This window comes from Gorilla gorilla, chromosome 2 (assembly GCF_029281585.2).
Source record: "Gorilla gorilla gorilla isolate KB3781 chromosome 2, NHGRI_mGorGor1-v2.1_pri, whole genome shotgun sequence".
NCBI classification, from domain to species: Eukaryota; Metazoa; Chordata; class Mammalia; order Primates; family Hominidae; genus Gorilla; species Gorilla gorilla.
Window position 1 is genome coordinate 133,551,974 of NC_086017.1, and position 21,835 is coordinate 133,573,808.

At 39.2% G+C, this 21,835-nt stretch overlaps 2 protein-coding genes across 3 annotated transcripts in view; one reads left to right on the forward strand and one right to left on the reverse strand.

The window, feature by feature from the left end:
• PARP14 (poly(ADP-ribose) polymerase family member 14) overlaps positions 1 to 21,835 on the forward strand; it is a 50,087-nt gene that overhangs the window by 22,868 nt on the left and 5,384 nt on the right. For both annotated transcript variants that reach the window (XM_004036179.5, XM_063704101.1), the window contains exons 7-15: positions 201 to 437; positions 982 to 1,203; positions 4,639 to 4,717; positions 9,834 to 9,983; positions 10,282 to 10,344; positions 10,664 to 10,831; positions 14,471 to 14,677; positions 14,759 to 15,358; positions 16,654 to 16,787. In XM_004036179.5, coding sequence (XP_004036227.2) covers positions 201 to 437; positions 982 to 1,203; positions 4,639 to 4,717; positions 9,834 to 9,983; positions 10,282 to 10,344; positions 10,664 to 10,831; positions 14,471 to 14,677; positions 14,759 to 15,358; positions 16,654 to 16,787 — 1,860 coding nt within the window. The remainder of the gene's footprint in view (positions 1 to 200; positions 438 to 981; positions 1,204 to 4,638; positions 4,718 to 9,833; positions 9,984 to 10,281; positions 10,345 to 10,663; positions 10,832 to 14,470; positions 14,678 to 14,758; positions 15,359 to 16,653; positions 16,788 to 21,835) is intronic.
• The window catches only part of HSPBAP1 (HSPB1 associated protein 1), a 71,828-nt gene continuing 66,274 nt past the window's right edge, over positions 16,282 to 21,835 (reverse strand). The window contains exon 9 of the transcript XR_010132911.1: positions 16,282 to 16,529. The gene's annotated coding sequence lies outside the window, so the exon portion shown is untranslated. The remainder of the gene's footprint in view (positions 16,530 to 21,835) is intronic.

The following is a 21,835-nucleotide window of genomic DNA, read 5'->3' on the forward strand; positions in this document are numbered from 1 at the left end:
TTTGACTGCTCTCTTTTTTCCCTAAGTGTCACTTAAATAAGTATTTAGTAACACTTTGTCTTGTGTTGATATTTCAATCACTGAAACCGTAGTCATCTTAGTTGTCTCCCATTGTGCCAAGCCCAGTGCCTCAAATATAGTAATCATTGATGAATGCTTTTTGTTAAAATTTGAAACAAATTTTTGGTTTTGTCTTTAAGACCGATGTTGTTGTCAACTCCGTTCCCTTGGATCTCGTGCTTAGTAGAGGGCCTCTTTCTAAGTCCCTCTTGGAAAAAGCTGGACCAGAGCTCCAGGAGGAATTGGACACAGTTGGAAAAGGGGTGGCTGTCAGCATGGGCACAGTGCTCAGAACCAGCAGCTGGAATCTGGACTGTCGCTATGTGCTTCACGTGGTAGCTCCGGAGTGGAGAAATGGTAGCACATCTTCACTCAAGGTTGGGCCTGGTTTTGAATTCTCCATGAAGTCGGGTAGCCCTTTGGGTTCTCCTTTTAGTAGCATATTGATTGAACATAGATTGGGCCTTGTCTCTCTTCCATAATAATCACTCTCTTGGCAGATTCCATCATGTGGCCATTTCTTTCAGCTGTAGCTGACTTCTCCTGAGGACTAGTTAATACTATAAATGGATTATTGTACTCAATAATTATTGGAGCTCAGGGAAGGGTTACTGAAGATAATATTATTGCTTGCTTAGTGAAGAAAGCCAGAGGAGTGTGTGAAGAATGGAAGAGAATGAAGGAAAAGAACAGTAGTTGCTTTGCTTCTTTCCTTCATTGTGAATGTGTTTAAGTCTCTCTCATTCTCTTTTCCTTTTCCTTGCCTTCTCCTGCATTTTTCTTTCCTCTTCTGATTGCCCTTAATCAGTGTTGACAGCAAAAAGGAGTATTCAAGGTCACAAAGTTGCTAAATTCTTGTCCTTTTTGTTTTAACTCCCATTTCTAGACAAGATGTATAAGGATGTGCTTTGTGCGTTTCAGATAATGGAAGACATAATCAGAGAATGTATGGAGATCACTGAGAGCTTGTCCTTAAAATCAATTGCATTTCCAGCAATAGGAACAGGAAACTTGGGATTTCCTAAAACCATATTCGCTGAATTAATCATTTCAGAGGTGTTCAAATTTAGTAGCAAGAATCAGCTGAAAACTTTACAAGAGGTTCACTTTCTGCTGCACCCGAGTGATCATGAAAATATTCAGGTACAGTGCCACTAATTTCTGATTATTTTGGCAACTGAGACCTAATGTTTTTTCAAATGTCTTTTTGGTCTAACAGGATACTTTTTTCATTCATTTCCCCATACAGGAAAGTAAGGAGGTAGTTTATACTTGTAGTTATAGTTGTAGCATGACAAATTTTAAGAAAAGTTACAGATGTAGAAAAAATTTAACTTCCTATTCAGGAAAATTTTGAACATATCCAAAAGTAGACATAATAGTATAATAAAGTCCCTTGTACCTATCACTGAACTTCAACAGTTATCAACCTATGGCCAATATGTTTCATCTCTATCTTCATCTATTTCCCTTCCTTCTATATTATTTTGAAGCAAATCCCAGACATATCATTTTATCCATAAACAATTCAACATTTATTTTAAACAACAACAATTCTTTTTAAAAAAGTAACATAACCACAATATTGTATCACACCTAAAATAAATGGACAATAATTCCTTTAACCAATTATCAAATCAATTCTCAAATTTCTGACTATCTCATAAACGTTTTGTTTTTACAGCTTTGTGTTTGAATCAGAATCCAAATAAGGCCCACATATTGCAATGGAGTTGACTATAGGATTTCCCTCCATATGGACATAGAAATTTTAATACATAGTATAAAAGCACAGTCTGGCCTTATCAATAGGAAGATGTCAGAAGGTGTGGTTAGAATGGATTAGCACATTCCCATGTAAATAGGAGAGTTGGGACCAGAAACACCAGAACTATCATCAGTCATGAGTTCATGATTCAGCTCACATCAGCTGTGGGAGAGCCACTGGACTCAGCATTATGGCAGCACAACAGGCTTTTAAGCCATTATCCCTGCACTCCGAGTCTTTACTTAATCAAATAAAGTAGATGACATTCAGTGTTTGAAAAGCTCCCAAGGTACTGCAAAAATTGATCAAACAGATTAAAATCAGCAACCCAAGAGATATCTGTGGATCACTGGACCATCTGAATTTTTAGGTAACGCTTAATTTTTCTGTGACGCTAGATACTACCTGTAAGTTCTTTGGAAGCAAGTAAATCTGACCTGAATTCTGATCAGGCAGCCAAACCACCTGAGTAAAATATGTGGTCCATTTACTTGTCCCGTATAATTAGTTACTCTTCTGTGCAACAGAAGCTTTTAAAATAATTTCCCTATGACTTGCATTGTGCAAGGTGATGTGGATCGTGGAACAGGACGAATAGGAATAGCACATACTTTCCCTCCTATAAATCACAATTACTTTGGAGCTAAGATTTATATACACAAAATGAACTAAATGAGAGGCATGAAGTGCTGTTTTTGAATGAATGGGTGATTGAATACAGCATGAGTCCTGTGACACAGACCTGAACCTTCAAATATCACTCTTTTTCATGCAACCTCAGCATTCATTTTCTTTCCTAAAGACTGAGTATTTTTCAAATACTCTGTAAAAAGAATTAGTCTATACAGATGCCTTTAGTACCATTTGAAATTCTCTGTATGTGTCTGTTACATTTTTTCTCTTTAGACTTTTAAAGACAGTTAAACTTTGGTTACATTTGCACAAAAAAATCAGCAAAGCTTATCGAGATGTTTATAGATGGAGACTGTCACAGAGGTTGCAAAGCAGCAGTCCTGTGATTTGAACATGGCCTCTAGATGTGCTTTATTTAGATTATTAAAAAAAATTTCAATCAGTTGCTAACATTTAAAAATCAAAATTTTTACATAAAACTCTAGATATTCACTACAACCTAAAACTTCAAAACTTCTGGCACATTAAACATGGCTTCCTGCTTGGAACAGGAAGTTTTCCATGGCTGAGTGGCCCGTGTTCTCTAGTTCTCCATAGTCAAATCAGACCACCTTTACACATGTGCCTTACCTACCTGGCTCCTGGAAGCCTGTGAGTCTGAGATCTTTGCTCTACCCTCTCTCTGGGTCCTTCTCCCATTATTGCATCTGTCTTTAGCCAAGATGTTACTTGTTTTCTTTTCCAACAAAATTATCTGTTGCTTGTTTACAAGGAGGAAGAAATGATGATTATGGAGGGTCACCAACAGGCAAAAAAAAAAAAAAATGAAATTCACAGGTTTATTAACACTACAATACATACACCAGCTACTTGCTCCAAAAATCATGACTCCTCAGCCCCTCCTCTTTTGGTACAAATAGGAAATTAAAAACGGAAGTGTTTGGGACCTTGTGATGGTCATTCTCTTAACATTGTAGTTTTTACAATTGGCAAGTTATTTGCTTTGACTGACTATTATGGTAATTCATGTTCATTGTAGAAACTTTGAACAATGCAAAATGCATAAATTCTTTAGTTGGATTTTATTCCAGCCTGCTTTTTTTACATATGTACTTTTAAAAGTGGGATTGGCTCAGAGCGGTGGCTCATGCCTGTAATCCCAGCACCTTGGGCGGCCACGGCAGGCAGATCACCTGAGGTCAGGAGAACAGCCTGGCTAACATGGTGAAACCCCGTCTCTACTAAAAATACAAAAATTACCTCCCAAGTAGGCTGAAGCAGGAGAATCACTTGAACCTGGGAGGTGGAGGTTGCAATGAACCAAGATTGTGCCACTACACTCCAGCCTGGGTGACAGAATGAGACTCCATCTCAAATAAATAAATAAATAAATAAATAAATAAATAAATAAAGGATTGTGATTATAAATTATTTTATTTAATATCCTTCGCTTTTATTTTCTATTTCACTAAATCTTCTTTGAGGCTGGGCACAGTGGCTCACACCTTTAATCCCTGCACTTTGGGAGGCCAAGGCAGGAGGATCACTTGAGGCCAGAAGTTCAAGACCAGCTTGAGCAACATAGGGAGATCCTGTTTCTACAAAAAACAAACAAAAAAGAAACACAAAAAACAAAAAACGTAGCTGGGTGTGGTGCCATATACTTATAGTCCCAGCTACATGGGAGGCTGAGGTGGGAGAATTGCTTAATCCCAGGAGGTCGAGGCTGCAGTGAACTGTGAACACGCCTCTAGCACTCCAGCCTGGGAGACACTCCAGCCTGGGCAACACAGCAAGACCTCATTTAAAAAATTCTTTGAAAATGCGATTTTTAATGGCTAATAAATACTCCAACACATGGATACAGCAACATTTATTTAACTTTTTCCCTATTGAATTTTTGACTCTTTTTTCTCTGTTATGAATAGCACTGTAGTGAATATCCTTGTATTTATATCTTTGTCCACATCGTTGATATTTTCATTAGACACATTTATAGAAACAGAATCATGTGTTGTTTTTATAACTTTCAAGATCTGCAATGAAATTAAATAATACTGTTTGAGAATGGTTATCTCCCAAATATGTATGTGTGCATGCAGGACCAAACACCCTGATGATTCCAATTTATTCATCTACTGAGGAGTGTAATGATCAACGCTATGTTTATATTTCAGGCATTTTCAGATGAATTTGCCAGAAGGGCTAATGGAAATCTCGTCAGTGACAAAATTCCGAAGGCTAAAGATACACAAGGTTCAGTAAAGCTTCTAAATTGAGAAGTGATATCTAGTTGCTAAGTAACTGTTCATTGACAGGTAAAAGACAGTAGTGATAATTTTTATGAAAAAAAATCAATGAGTGACAAATGATACTAAGTTATGTTTCATATACCTGAGCATGTAAGACACTGGTCATGTTTATATAATCTGAAGCAAAAGGGAAGGCAGGCCAAGTTATGTAATCTGTATAATGGGTTTTAAGTAATGACAAGACTACCATTTCCTGAGGAGAAAGTGACATGTATTTTCCAAAATAGACAAATTTGAGAGACAATACTCACCAAATCTTTCACCTTTGTCAAATTTGTTGATGCCATATTTGAGTTTATCCTGTTTGAGTTTCACCGAGGCTTCTTGAATATAAAAATGTATGTCTTTCACCAAATTTGGAAAATTTTAAGTTATCTCTTTAAATGCTTTTTTGCGCACTGATCTATTTCATATCTCCTTCTGTTTTCCAGTACTGTGGTGCTAAGCCTTTTGACAGTGTTCCAAGGTCTCTGCAGAGCTGTTCTCCCCATGCCTACCCCCCCTCAACCCCACTCATCTTTTTTCTCTCTTGTTCTTCAGATTGGATAATTTATCTTGACCTGCCTTCAAGTTCACTGAGTCTTTTCTCTGTCCTCTATGCTATTGAGCCCATCCAGTGAATGTTTTATTTTAGATACGTATGTGTATGTTCTAAAATGTCTATTTGGTTCTTTTTTAAATTTTTAAATTCTTTAAAGTTTGAACTTTATTTTCATTTGCAATATATTATTATTATGATTATTTCAATAGTTTTGGGGGTACAGGTGGTTTTTGGTTACATGGATAAATTCTTTAGTAGTGATTTCTGAGATTTTAGTGCATCCGTCACCTGAGCAGCATATACTATACCCGTTATGTAGTCTTTCATCCCTCATCCCCCTCTCAACCTTCCCCCTGGAGTCCCCAAATTCCATTATATCACTCTTATGATTTTGCATCCTCATAGCTTAGCTTTCACTTATAAGTGAGAACATAGGATGTTTGGTTTTGCATTCCTAAGCTACTTCACTTAGAATAATAGCCTCCAGCACCATCCAAGTTGCTTCAAAAGACATTATTTCATTCCTTTTTATGGCTGAAGAGTATTCCACAGTGTATATACAGCACATTTTCTTTATCCACTCGTTGGTTGATGGACACTTAGGTTGGTTCCATATCTTAAATTGCACTGCTATAAACATGTGTGTGTATGTTTTTTCATATAATGACTTATTTTGCTTTGGGTAGATACCCAGTAGTGGGATTGCTGGATTGAATGGTAGTTTTACTTTTAGTTCTTTCAGGAATCTCCACACTGTTTTCTGTAGTGGTTGTAATAATTTGCATTCCAACTAGCAATGTAAAAGTGATCCCTTTTTACCACATCCATGCCAACATCTATTGTTTCTTGACTTAAGTTATGGCCATTCTTGCAGGAGTAAGGAGGCATCTCATTGTGGTTTTAATTTGAATTTTCCTGATGATTAATGATGTTGAGCATTTTTTCTTACGTTTGTTGGCTGTTTGTATACCTTCTTTTGAGAAATGTCTGCTCATATCCTTTGCTGACTTTTTGATGGGATTATTTGTTTTGTTTGTTTGTTTGTGTGTTTTTTCTTGCGATTTGCTTGAGTTCCTTGTAGATTCTGGATACTGGTCCTTTGTCGGATGCATAGTCTTCGAATATTTTCTCCCATTCTGTGGATTGTCTGTTTACTCTCCTGATTACTTTGCTGTGCAGAAGCTTTTTAGTTTAATTAGGTCCCATTTTTAATTTTTGTTTTTGTTGCATTTGCTTTTGGGGTCTTAGTCATGAATTCTTTGCCTAAGTCAATGTCCAGAAGAGTTTTTCCAATGTTATCATTTAGAATTTTTATGGTTTCAGGTCCTAAATGTAAGTCTTTGCTCCATTTTGAGTTGATTTTTATATGAGGTGAGAGATGGGGATCCAGTTTAATCTTCTACATGTGGCTTGCCAGTTTTCCCAGCACCGTTTATTGAATAGGTATCCTTTCCCCAATTTATGTTTTTGTATGCTTTGCTGAAGATCAATTGGTTTTAAGTATTTGACTTTATTTCTTGACCCTCTATTCTGTTTCATTGGTCTATGTGCCTATTTTTATACCAGTACCTTGCTGTTTTGGTAACTATAGCCTTGTAGTATAATTTGAAGTTGGGTAATGTGATGCCTCCAGATTTGTTCTTTTTGCTTAGTCTTGCTTGGCTATATGGGCTCTTTTTTGGTTCCATATGAATTTTAGGATTTTTTTTCTAGTTCTGTGAAGAATGATGCTGGTATTTGGATGAGAATTGCATTGAATCTGTAGATTGCTTTGGGCAGAATGGTCATTTTCACAATATTGATAATTCCCATCCATGAGCATGGAATGTGTTTCCATTTGTTTGTGTCATTTCTTTGACCAGTGTTTTGTAGTTTTCCTTGTAGAGATCTTTCACCTCCTTGGTTAAGTATATTCCTAGGTATTTTATTTATTTATTTATTTATTTTTGCAGCTATTGTATAAGGGATTGAGCTTTGATTTGATTCTCAGCTTGGTGGTTGTTGGTGTATAGCAGGGCTACTAATTTGTGTACATTGATTTTTTAACCTGAGACTTTACTGAAATTGTTTCAGATCTAGGAGCTTTTTGGATGAGTCGTTAGGATTTTCTAGTATACAATCGTATTATCTGCAAACAGCAACAGTTTGACTTCCTCTTTTCCAGTTTGGATGGCCTTTATTTCTTTGTCTTGTCTGATTGCTGTGGCAAGGACTTCCAGTACTATGTTGAATAGAAGTGGTAAAAGTGGGCATCCTTGTCTTGTTCCAGTTCCCAGGGGTATGCTGTCAACTTTCCCCCATTCAATATGATGTTGGCTGTGGGTTTGTCACATATGGCTTTTACTACTTCAAGATATGTCCCCTCTATGCCTATTTTGTTGAGGGTTTTTATAATAAAGTGGTGCTGGATTTTATCAGATGCTTTTTCTGCATCTATTGAGATGATTATATGATTTTTGTTTTTAATTCAGTTTATGTGATGTATCATATTTATTGACTTTTATATGTTAAACCATCCCTGCATCCCTGGGATGAAGTATGCTTGTTCATAATGTATTATCTTTTTGAAGTGCTGTTGGATTTCATTAGCTCGTATTTTGTCAAAGATTTTTGCATCTGTGTTCATCAGGGATATTGGTCTGTAGTTTTTTTGTTGTTGTATCCTTTCTTGGATTTATTATTAGTTTAATACTAGCTTTTAGACTGATTTAGGGAGGATTTCTTCTTTCTCTATCTTTTGGAATAGTTTCAGTAGGATTGGTACCAATTCTTTGAATGTCTGGTAGAATTCAGCTGTGAGTCCACCTGGTCTGGGACTTTTTTGTTGTTGGCAATTTTTTTAATTACTAGTTCAGTCTCGCTGCTTGTTATTGGTCTGTTCAGGGTTTCTGTTTCTTTCTGATTTAACCTAGGAGGGTTGTATGTTTCCAGGAATTTATCCATTTCCTCTAGAGTTTCTAGTTTGTGCACGTAAAGGTGTTCATAGCAGCCTTGAATGATCTTTTGTATTTCTGAGGCATTGATTGTAATGTCTCCAGTTTCATTTCTAATTGAGCTTATTTGGATCTTCTCACTTCTTTTCTTGGTTAATCTCGCTAATGGTCTATGAATTTTCTTTATCTTTTCAAAGAACCAGCTTTTTGTTTCATTTTTATCTTTTTTTGTTTGTTTGTTTGAGGTCTTTTTAAAATAGTTTCTATTTCTCTGCAGAGACATCCTATTTTTCCATTCATTCCACATCATTTCCATCCATTCAAATGTGTTTACTTTGACCTCATGGATCATAGTTATAGTAGATGCTTTAAAGTCTTCTATAATTCACATCTTTTTGGGATTCACATCTTTTTTTTTCTTTTTTTTATGGAGTCTTGCTCTGTCGCCCAGTCTGGAGTGCAGTGGTGCAATCTTGGCTCACTGCAACCTCCGCCTCCCGGGTTCAAGTGATTTCCTTGCCTCAGCCTCCCAAATAGCTGGGATTACAGGCCTGTGCCACCACGCCCAGCTAAGTTTTGTATTTTTCTTTTAGCAGAGGCAAGGTTTTACCATATTGGCCAGGCTGGTCTTGAACTCCTGACCTCAAGTGATCCACCTGCCTCGGCCTCCCAAAGTGCTGGAATTACAGGCATGAGCCACCATGCCTGGCCGGGATTGACATCTTTTTTTTTTGAGACAGAGTCTCACTCTGTCACTCAGGCTGGAGTGCAGTGGCACAATCTCAACTCACTGCAGCCTCAATCTCTGGGGGCTCAGGTGATCCTCCTACCTCAGCCTCCCAAGTAGCTGGGACTACAGTTGTGCACCACCATCCCAGCTAATATTTGTATTATTTGTAGAGATGGGGTTTCATCATGTTGTTCAGGCTGATCTCGAACTCCTGGACTCAAGTGATCCACCCACCTCGGCCTCCCAAAGTGCTGGGATTGCAGACATGAGCCATCGTGTCTGGCTGGATTGACAGCTATTGATTTTCTTTATCCTTAAGGGTTGATCAAATTTTCCTGGTTCTTTATATAACAAGCAATTTTAGAATATAGACTGGACATTTTAAATATTATGTTGTGAGACTAGGGCCACCCTTGGGTCAAAGCTGGGAGAGAAAAGAGGAAAAATTTTAAAACAGAACAAAATGGAAAACCGCCCCCCTTAGCAGATTGCTTCTGCAAGTTTTGGCACCTTTCTTCAATCTGTCTGCTGTTATTGTAACTTTTCAGAGCTCTTGGGTGGTGGCTTTTTGTATTTGTCCTGTTTTTAGTTGTAATCAATGGGAGAGATAGGCTATAGTACGCTAACTTTACCTTGGTCAGCACCAGAGTTCATGTTTGATATGGATTCTATTTTCTAATTCTTTTTTCTTAAACAGATCATCACTGAGGCTGAGGAGCAGGGCCAGGTTAAAGACCAGAGGTCACAGAAAGAGAGAGAGAGGGAAGACATACAAGAGGGTCCCATGTGAGCAGGATACCCAAGTCATTCTTGCTGTAGCTGACTTGGTTATTGACTTTACTTCTTTTCTTTTCAGGTTTTTATGGGACTGTTTCTAGCCCTGATTCAGGTGTGTATGAAATGAAGATTGGCTCCATCATCTTCCAGGTGGCTTCTGGAGATATCACGAAAGAAGAGGCAGATGTGATTGTAAATTCAACATCAAACTCATTTAATCTCAAAGCAGGTACTTGTACAATTTTGATGAGTGCAATAGTTAATGGTAGATGCTATGAAGGAGGGTTTCTGTAGCCAAACTGGTTTTTATAACTTTGGCTTGTTAATTAATAACTTTTAAATTATGTTGACAGGGTTTTCCATAATTAATAATGTTTATTTTATGAAGTTTTCTTCTTTGTCATCAGCAATACCCAATTACAGGATTCCTCAGATGATGGAGAATGCATTCAGATAATCCTTCTGATCCAAATATACCATAGTGGTTTTTTACTCATGTTTGTTATCATCTTGATTTTCTCATGTAGGGGTCTCCAAAGCAATTTTAGAATGTGCTGGACAAAATGTAGAAAGGGAATGTTCTCAGCAAGGTAAGGCATATTCTATTTTTTGGTCCTAAGTTGTAATTGTATGGGAGGCTGTGGAGAGGCTGAGAAAAGTCTTAGGGTTGGGGAGACAACACTCTAATTTTAAAATGATACATTTTACTAAAGAATTCCAATCACAGACACTTAGAAGTGAAAAGTAATCTCACAGTTAAAAGTAAAGTCATAACATTCCATCAAAGATAGTATTTCAGGAGTTTTTTATTCACAAAATGCTTACTTGCCAAGTTATACATTTTGCTTTCTAAACAAATGATGGGTTCAACATCTACTAATTTTGCATCTTTTTGTCTGTGTTTCCCAGCTCAGCAGCGCAAAAATGATTATATAATCACCGGAGGTGGATTTTTGAGGTGCAAGAATATCATTCATGTAATTGGTGGAAATGATGTCAAGAGTTCAGTTTCCTCTGTTTTGCAGGAGTGTGAAAAAAAAAATTACTCATCCATTTGCCTCCCAGCCATTGGGACAGGTTTGTAGCCTCTGGCTGTCAAGGCTAAATCCCAAGCCATCTACTTTCCCTTTCATTTGGAGCTGAGTGTGAATGCGGTCTGCTGAGTCTGACCCAGGGCAGCAACCATTAAGCTAGGAGTGGACAGCTTCCTCCCCATAAGGCAACTCCCAAGGGAATGACAAAGCCTGTGGATTGTTTGAGTAAAAGAGGGACAAAATGCAGGAGACTGAAGACAGTGTTAGAATGTTAGAGAGGCAGAAAGAAGGGAAGGGAAAATAAGGAGGAGAAGAGAAGGGAGAGAATGGAAAGGCCATCCCTCATTCTCTTTCCTCAGTTACTTTCCCTTTTTCCATTCCCTACATATTCTCCATTATGCAGTCCTTAGCTTCCTCCTCTTTCCCCTCTCCATGGAGAATATTAGTACAACAACTTCCACCTCACTCTAGCTGATTCCCAGAGGAATATTACCAGGCTTCAGCTCAACAGTCAGCTGTGTCACTTGGCCTCAGGGCATTTCTGTGTAGAAGCTTCTCAGTCACCAGAACCTAGTGGGTCAGAAACTCAACTCTCCACTTTCCTCTTTTTGGCCTACTTGCTTCTTTGATTTTCTTCTTTTCCTAAAACTAGGTAATGATAGCATGATTTTTCATATATAAGGATGGCACTCTGGATTTATCATTAGTTAGGTGGTGTTTTTTTTTTAATTATACTTTAAGTTCTGGGGTACATGGGCAGAATGTGCAGTTTTGTTGCACAAGTGTTCTTTGAGCTCTTTAGGAATCCCTGCTTGGTCTCCTTCAGAGAGCTGGTCAGGGGAGGCATGCATTCTTAGGCTTGAAGTGAACGGAGCTGCCTTGTTCCAGTGCGAGAATAGTCAGCATCGGATCTGTCATTCTGTTGCTCGGGAATCTAAGTTTGAATCTCTTATGCTGGCATTCTAGGCTTTCCAAAAGGTTATCCTCAATAAACTTAACCATCCTTGTCAATTTCTGGGCCTTCTTCTAAACCTCTGACCCATATCTGTAATTCTGTACCATTTCTTATAATGTTCTGAAATGGAATTCTATATCTATTTTACAACTTTTCTATTTCTAAAAGTATAATTTTTGATCCCTTTGTTTTCATTCCCCTTAGAGTATCATCTATTCCTAGCAGGTTAGCCAACATTTCTCCTCTCTCTCTCTACCAGTCATCTGTCTATCATCTATCTATCTATCTATCTATCTATCTATCTATCTATCTATCTATCTATCTATCTCTATCATCTCTCTACTTACTTATCTTTTATGGACACCCACCAATGACTCCTCAGTCTCTGTCTCCATCTGTTTTTTTCTCTGAGCTCTAGTCTTGGGTTTCCACCTTCAGTTGATTTGGGCCAAGAAAGCAGGCAGCTTAGGGGTGCCACAGACCTTCCCAAAGGAGTCCCTGGTAGAGTCAAAAGAAGAAACAAAGAAAGAAGGTAGGTTTCGTTTTGTATAAGTATGTACACATTTGAGCATTTCTGGACTCAATTCTGGGCTCAACAACAAATCCTGTTGTTTCTTCCACTGACCTGGTTGCATTGCTGGTCAGCACAAATAAATCAGGGTTAGTGGGTTATCCTTGCATGTCCTCTTTACCTATCTTTATCACCACCTGAGCTGGTTCTGAGACTGATAGATGTAGAAGCTTTCTCTTTTAGTGGTGTATATGAGTTGAATTAAGACTGTGATCAAGACAGCCTCTGGCAGTTAAAGGAGCCTCCTCTCTGTTCCTTAAAGACACCTGCATAAGAGGAGAGATTAGGTGGTCAGCAATATCTGTGATCACCTCAAGCTCAACGCAGACTCCAAACTCTCATTCCTTGTCATCTCCCCAAACCTGCCCTTCCTCTTATATCCCCAATCACGTGAAAAACATCACTTTCCATCTAGAGTCCTTGACTCTACCCTCTTCATCACTCCGATCTTCATTAGCTTAGGAATTATTTGATTGAATATTTACTGAGTGCCTGCATCTGCAAGGCACCATGTTTAGGCTCTGGAGATAGAAAGATAACTAAGAAAAGGATCCAGTTCACAAGAAGCACTGAGCCCAGTGTGAGAGACAGGCATGCAAACAAACAACTGCAATGCAACGTGAACCATGATATAGTGAAGGTATGTGTATGGCAAAAGACAGAGAGGGAAAGGTCAAGGACAAACCCAGCTGGTCCCTAGGTACTCCTGACTTTACTTCCAAAATAGCTCCTCAATCCCTACTCTTCATTCTGGCCTCCTCTTTTTGTTCAGCTCTTGTCTTTTGACTAAGCTTTTATTACAGCCTCCTAACTAGACCTGGGCTCCCCACTCCATGCTTCCTCCATACCCCTCCAGACTTATCTTCCTCAAAACTAGGTCTGTTCTGCATACATGCCAGGCTGAACATATACCCATTACATAGTTCTATCTGGCATAGCCTTTCCCTCAATTTTCCATATTTCACCTATTGATCACCTGTTCATCCCCACATATCACATCATCTGTGTTCTAGAAAGTGCCTAGTGAGTACCTAGCCAGTGATAGGACATAGCAGATGTTTCTTGAAAGTGAATGAATGTAACTGAATGTGTCCATATAAACTCTTCAAAATACCATGGGAAAATTACAGCTTTGCAAAAGAGAATTTCCCTCTTTCTCTGATCATCTGATTTAAAAAGATTTGAACAACCCCCCTTGGTTAATTTTATGTGGGGTTGTCTACATTCCCACAATTGTCAGCATAGCCAAGTCAAAGAAGCCTACTCTTCTTCTGCAATAGTGGTGGGTACCATCGACAACAATTAGCCAGGTGGGCTCTTAGTCTGTCACATCAGCTTGGCCAAGGAACTTTTACATTGCCCATCATGTGACTTTGCCAGCTGTTATTCACATGGGACTGTTCCCACAGCTGGAAAGGGACTTTTCATGATCTTACCTAGGCTGTCGCTTTCATGGCTTGAGAAGGAGGATATGGAGTATGCTGAAAACAGGAAACGCTCTGCTTCAGGTGGCTACCTTGAATCCTGCTGGTCAGCTAAAATCTCACTGAGTGTGGAGGGAAAGGCTTCTTGGAGGCTTATAGATAACTTGTGCCTGAAAAATTATAGATTATAACAAATAGCCTGTAGCACTGGGTGTCTTACTAAATTTTGCTTAGTTCAAATTAGGTTCCCAGAGATATCTGGGAGAATAAGGATACATACATAAAATCAAGTGATGACTGATCCAAAAAAAGATTTTCATCTTTAAAAAGTACTTTATGTCAACATATATTAGCATCTGCTTTTTATGAAATTTCAAGGACACTAGTGAGCTAAGAAGAAAAGCTACTTGTGCTCTGTAATAGGAGAGGAGGAACACAATGAGCTGGGATCAGTTGAATAGAGTAGATATGATTGTCAGACACCAAAAGTCAGATTTCTGGGTCCTTTGTTCACTGCTAGGCTGTGGGCTTCCTGACATCCTGGAACAAAAACCTTTCATTGCATCTAGGACTTCAAAAGTGTTTGCTGATGCTTTGTTAGAAAATTCCACAATGATGAAAGAACTGAGGAGTGGGCATTTATTCTCTGAGCATTGGAAACCCTAATTTATTCCTCAGCCTTCCACTTGGGGCTTTTTTGTCCTTCAGCAATTTTATTATTTGCTTTTCCAGGAAATGCCAAACAATACCCAGATAAGGTTGCTGAAGCCATAATTGATGCCATTGAAGACTTTGTCCAGAAAGGATCAGCCCAGTCTGTGAAAAAAGTTAAAGTTGTTATCTTTCTGCCTGAAGTACTGGATGTGTTTTATGCCAACATGAAGAAAAGAGAAGGGACTCAGGTTTCTTCCCAACAGTCTGTGATGTCTAAACTTGCATGTGAGTTGTTTGTTTTTATGAAATGCATGTTCATAACGTTGATGTCACATGGGAAATACCTAATCTTCCTTTTCTTTTTAGCATTTTTGGGCTTTTCAAAGCAATCTCCCCAAAAAAAGAATCATTTGGTTTTGGAAAAGAAAACAGAATCAGCAACTTTTCGGGTGTGTGGTGAAAATGTCACGTGTGTGGAATGCGCTATCTCCTGGCTACAAGACCTGATTGAAAAAGAACAGTGTCCTTACACCAGTGAAGATGAGTGCATCAAAGACTTTGATGAAAAGGAGTATCAGGAGTTGAATGAGCTGCAGAAGAAGTTAAATATTAACATTTCCCTGGACCATAAGAGACCTTTGATTAAGGTTTTGGGAATTAGCAGAGATGTGATGCAGGCTAGAGATGAAATTGAGGCAATGATCAAGAGAGTTCGATTGGCCAAAGAACAGGAATCCCGGGCAGATTGTATCAGTGAGTTTATAGAATGGCAGTATAATGACAATAACACTTCTCATTGTTTTAACAAAATGACCAATCTGAAATTAGAGGATGCAAGGAGAGAAAAGAAAAAAACAATTGATGTCAAAATTAATCATCGGCACTACACAGTGAACTTGAACACATACACTGCCACAGACGCAAAGGGCCACAGTTTATCTGTTCAGCGCCTCACGAAATCCAAAGGTGAGTTAAACATTCATACTTGTCATCCACTATTACACATCTACTTTGGGCATAACACTATTTTGTACATACATCAGAATTTCAAATAGGAAAAAATTCATGTGACACTAATGAAATAAACTAGAAAATGTGGCCTCTGTGCTTAAAGAGCTTACGTTATGGCCAGGAAAACCCAGAACGGATGTACCCAAAAGCCTGAAGATGACTATCTTCTTGGTAACAATAGTCAAATCTCACCTTTGTTCTCATCTCTACAGTTTATAAGCTTCCCAGAGCCAGTTGTGCTGAGAAGGTAATAGCTGCATCAGTTAGGGGAAGGAAAACCATAGGCTTAAAGGAAAAGTGATGGCCCAAGGTTTTCTAGAACAAAAAGGCCAAGGGGAAAACAGAAAGGAAAGCCTGGTTAGAGGGTGTGCCCTCTCTGTGTCTGACTGATGATCCAGGGAGGATCGGGAGCCTGTAGGAACTTCTCCCAGTAGTCACCTCTGCCGAGAGCAAAAGGTTCCTTGACACACATGGCAGGAAGCAGGCTTCAGATTCTCTGACCAGACCTACTCTCCAAGAAGGGAAGCCCTGTCTTGTGTAGGCAGCCCTTCCTACCTTCGAACCAGATTAAGTCCCCTTTGAAAACGAGTAAATTGGCTTCCATTACACTATATTTATCTCTTGTGAGATCAGTGTGAACAGATTCCCGAGACTCTGAGCAACCCTGGGGAAATGATAAATCACATATAGTATTCTGCTTAGCAGAGGAGAAGACAGAGCTGTCACCACAGCTTGTCACATAGCAAAATCTGCCACCTAACTGCCTCTTAAAGATGCTATGAAGAATAATGAAAAAATAGATGTAGAGTGCCTGTGGTGGTGATGGTGAGGAGTTCTGGCAAAAATCCATGCATAAACAAAACAGCAACTACTTAGAACACTGTAGGGAAATAATTTATTGTGAAATTGTGACTACTAGAGATTGAACAGAAAACACAAATGAGTTATACTGCACCAACAGTTCTCAAATCGTAGTATGATCCAAACTTAGGAGGCAGACATACAGGCTCTGCCCCTCACAGGTGCTGATTCAGTTGATCTGTGGCTTTCCTTTTTTTTGTTTAACAAGCATTCCAGTTGGTTCTGATGTAGGTTGTCTGTTGTTCATGCTTTGAAAAGCGTTCTCCTAGAAAGATAAGGAGCTTTTTGAATGCTTAGAATTGGGAGATAGTAAAACAAGAACAGAGATACTAAATGTTCCAGAGTGTACCAGGGATGTATGAGGGCATCCTCAAATGTCTCCTTTGCAGTTGACATCCCTGCACACTGGAGTGATATGAAGCAGCAGAATTTCTGTGTGGTGGAGCTGCTGCCTAGTGATCCTGAGTACAACACGGTGGCAAGCAAGTTTAATCAGACCTGCTCACACTTCAGAATAGAGAAGGTAAGCCTTCTGCTAGAATGCAGTTTCTGGATGGTGGAAATAAGTTCTGTCATGGTCCTATATAAAATCCATTTTCATTCACTTCCTATCACATTTTTTTAAACCCAGAATTAGAATTTGTATGGTAATTAGTAGTTCTAGATTCTACTCATGTGACCATAATTACTGAGGCATTAAGATTCTTGTGTCAGTGATTACAATATTTGATTGTAATATGATAGAACACTAAAGACATATATTTACTTTGTGAAGCAAGCTAATACAAATTCAAAGATATGGCTTTAAAATTGGATTTGATAGCTAGCAAATTCCACAGAGAGCCATGCAGAGGCTCCTCAGATCAGGACCATGTTACTCTGCCCCATTATTCACAGATCAACAGCGCTTCCTTGATAAAGCCAGCAGCCCTTTTCTCGTTTATCATAATTATTTTGGGCAGGTGAGTGTGATGATTCGTGCCTGTAGTCCCAGCTATTGGGAGGCTGAGGTGGAAGGATTGCATGAGCCCAGGAGTTTGAGGCCAGTCTGGGTAACATAGTGAGATCCTGCTCTCAAATAAAAACAACCAATTATTTTGGCATCTTCTTCCATTTTTAAACATTTTTGACATTGCTCTTTAAAATTATATTTTCCTTGACTTCTCTAGCAAAATTATTATGATTTTTTTTTCCTTGCCTAATTTTCTTTTCATTTTTGCAGGCACGCTGTTTCTCTTCCAAACCCCTAATTCTAGCTTTATTCACGCCATTTATGCTTAAACGGTCTTTTGTCTCTGTACCTCACCAGGGAATATATTTACCCTTCTTGGATTCAACTATTAGTTCAATGTCGATAGCTCCCAAATCAACATTACCAACCTGGGTCTTTGACTCAAGCTCTAGAACATACTCCCAGTGGCCTAAAAAAATCTCCACTTGAGGCCGGGCACAGTGGCTCACGCCTGTAATCCCAGCACTTTGGGAGGCCGAGGCGGGTGGATCACGAGGTCAGGGGTTCAAGACCATCCTGGTGAAGATGGTGAAACCCCGTCTCTACTAAAACCACAAAAATTAGCCGGGCATGTTGGCAGGTGCCTATAATCCCACCTACTTGGGAGGCTGAGGCAGGATAATTGCTTGAACATGGGCGGCAGAGATTGCAGTGAGCCAAGATCACGCCACTGCACTCCAGCCTGGTCGACAGAGAGTGAGACTCCGTCTCAAAAAAAAAAAAAAAATCTCCACTTGAATATCTAACTGCAAAATCAACTTCTCTAAAATCTAATGCATCATATGTAAGTAATTCTCTTTCCCTTTCCTTCCTCATTTCTGTTTTTGGTTCTACCACTTTCTGAGTAAAGCCGGAGATCTTTGATCCACCATAACAAGTCTGCCAGTAAGACCTGCATTTTCTTTCTTTGCAAATTTTTCTTACTCTCTATTTGAACTGCCAACACTGTTTATTCATGTTGTTAAGTACATAATAATTTAAAAAGATTCAAAGTGCCCTACAAAGATATAAACTATACCTTCAGATAAAATAAATATACAAAGAAAAATGGTTAAAGAGAAAAGAATGGCAGGGAAAATAAGATAATACAGACGAACTGCTAGTTCTCAAAAATATATAACATGAGGTTACCAATTTGTCCCTGAGCTTCCTAGTAGACAAAGCAAGAAGTAAACATTCAGGTACAAGACTCATAATGTCCGTAAATCAAAAAGCAAACCATTTGATAAGGAGGCTCACAGCTCCTCACAATACTGAGACTGACTCCTGAGAGATTTCTCTTGTGGATCAAGTACTAGAGAATATCCTCAACGTCATCCTCACAATAAATTAAATATCAACTTTTATATCACTGTTTTTTTTAATGTAAAACTGGTTGAACAAAACCGATGCCTGATTGAATGAAAACAATTCTATGAGGCACCAAGACAATATGATTCAAGTATGCAGCTCTATGATGGTCTATTTCTGAGATAACAAGTAAGTCTCACTCCAAGTACCAATTACTACTAACTGGTAGTGGCTGATTGGCACATTGTGATGAGATGCTAAGTTTAGATTGAGCAGGAATGAGTGTTCTGCTTGACCAGCAATATCTACAGTGGGCCCTGTGGATGCCTGCTGTGTATTGGCAGACCCTGGCCAGAGAATTGATTTCAACACTTTTTTGCAGTGAAACCTTTTTTTTCAATAAAATCTTATGTGAAATCCCAGTGTATGAACCAGATAAAAGCAGAGGTGTGGGTAGTACTTAAGGCGCCTCCATGGAGGTCCCTAGAATTGTGAAAATAACATAAAAAATGGGTGGTCTGTCATCCTCTATGACTATTATGTCTTATGATTAAGGTTTTTAATATCCATAAGCCTTCCACTTAGATTCAACAATTGTGCCACTTTTGCTTTCTCTCCCTGTCTGTTTTTGCTGAAGCATTTGAAGGTAAGTTGCAGACATCATGATACTCCTATTTTAGCAAGTATCTCCCAATTAAAGACATTCTCCTAAATTATGGCAATGCCATTATCCCAATTAAAAACTTAACATTAATTCAGTAATATCCAATATGCCGTTCATATTCTTTTTTTTTTTTCCCCCCGAGACGGAGTCTTGCTCTTTCACCCAGGCTGGAGTGCAGTGGTGCGATCTCAGCTCACTGCAACCTCCGCCTACCGGTTGCAAGCGATTCTCCTGCCTCAGCGTCCCGTGTAGCTGAAACTGCAGGTGCCCACCACCACACCCAGCTAATTTTTTTTTTGTATTTTTAGTAGAGATGGGGTTTCACCATGTTGGCCAGGCTAGTCTCGAACTCCTGACCTCAAGTGATCCCCCCGCCTTGGCCTCCCAAAGTGTTGGGATTACAGGTGTGAGCCACCACATCTGGCCACAGTCCATATTCTAATTTTTCCAGTTGTTCAAAAAAATCTCTTATAACTCCCCCTCCCCAACCCCAGTCTGAGTTCACACACTGTTTGGACATTATGTCTCCTTTGTGTCTTCTGATATAGAGTAGTACTCTTGCATTTAAAAAATTATTTTTCATGACATGAATTTTTTAGAGTTTAAGCCAATTGTATTGTAGAATGTATCACATTCTGGATCTGTCATGCCTTGATTTTTGTGGAAGAATCCATGCCAGTTTTATAGATTCTAGACTTATTTGATTCTTGATAATATCATTTATTTCTCTATCCTCTTTATTTCTGGTAAGCTGAGTTAGGTTGAAAGGTTTGAGTAAATTCAGATAAGTATTTTTTGCAAGAATACTTCATAGGTGATACATCACATCAGGAACCTCAGATGGTAAGGCCATACCACTATTAATGATGCTAAGTTTGATCACTAGTTAAGTAGGTGACCACCATTTCTCTCCACTGGAATCAGTAGATTATCTGTGGGATGATACTTCGTCAGCATATGAGTATCCTGTTCACCAATAATTTTGTACTGATTGACTTTCACTTCCATTGATGATCCTTGCCTGAATCCATCATTACACTGGAGGTTGCAGGATGTTGATTTTCTAATTCTGTCATTCCTTCTGTATATGTTATTTGGCATTTTTTTAAAGAATAAATGTTCTTTTTCCTGATTTTGAAAAAAATCAGTATGTTATATTTAATTACAGTGATTATTCTGTTAGATGTACACATTATCCTCCATTTGGCTGGCAGGAAGTTGGCTCCCATGTCTTTTAATGACCCCATTAATCTTTGAGCATTTCTTTACTTTTTGCCATGAGATTTGTCTTGCTTATCCTGTACTTTCCTTGTCTCGTGCCTGGAATCAGACATTTTTCTAAGAAGCCATGTTACCTTTTAGTGGGGAATGGTAGTGAGAAACCAAGAGTCGTGTGTTGCGTGTGTTCACTGCTATTGAGGTGTTGCTGTTTCCAGGGTCTTTTGTGGCTAGAGCTAAGAAAATCATGAACTTGTATTTATGTTTTCTTTTTTTTTTGAGGCAAAGTTTTGCTCTGTCATTCCAGCTGGAGTGCATCGGCGTGATCATAGCTTACTGCAGCTTCCAACTCCTGGGCTCAAGCAATCCTCCCCACTCAGACTCTAGAGTAGCTGGGGCTACAGGCACGTGCCACCACGCCTATTTTTTTTTTTTTTTTTTGTAGCGATGGAGTCCGTGTTATCCAGGCTGGTTTCAAACTTTTGACTTCAAAAGTGCTGGGATCCACCCACCTCTGTCTCTCAGAGTGCTGGGATTACAAGTGTGAGCCACAGCACCCAGCCATATTCATGTTTTCAATTAAAATTTAATGTTGAAAAATTGTTTCTTTTTTTTTTTTTTTTTTTTAGTATTTATTGATCATTCTTGGGTGTTTCTTGGAGAGGGGGATGTGGCAGGGTCATAGGATAATAGTGGAGGGAAGGTCAGCAGATAAACACGTGAATAAAGGTCTCTGGTTTTCCTAGGCAGAGATCCCTGCGGCCTTCTGCAGTGTTTGTGTCCCTGGGTACTTGAGATTAGGGAGTGGTGATGACTCTTAACGAGCATGCTGCCTTCAAGCATCTGTTTAACAAAGCACATCTTGCACCGCCCTTAATCCATTTAACCCTGAGTTGACACAGCACATGTTTCAGAGAGCACAGGGTTGGGGGTAAGGTTGTAGATTAACAGCATCCCAAGGCAGAAGAATTTTTCTTAGTACAGAACAAAATGGAGTCTCCTATGTCTACTTCTTTCTACACAGACACAGTAACAATCTGTTCTTTCTTTCTTTTCCCCACATTTCCCCCTTTTCTTTTTGACAAAACCGCCATCGTCATCATGGCCCGTTCTCAATGGTCGCTGTCTCTTCAGAGCTGTTGGGTACACCTCCAAGACGGGGCGGCTGGGCAGAGGCGCTCCTCACTTCCCATACGGGGCGGCTGGGCAGAGGCGCTCACTTTCTAGATGGGGCGGCCGGGCAGAGGCACTCCTCACCTCCCAGATGGGGCGGCTGGGCAGAGGTGCTCCTCAGTTCCCAGATGGGGTGGCGGCTGGGCAGAGGTGCTCCCCACCTCCCAGACGGGGCAGCGGCCGGGCAGAGGCGAATTTTTTCTTAATATCTTAA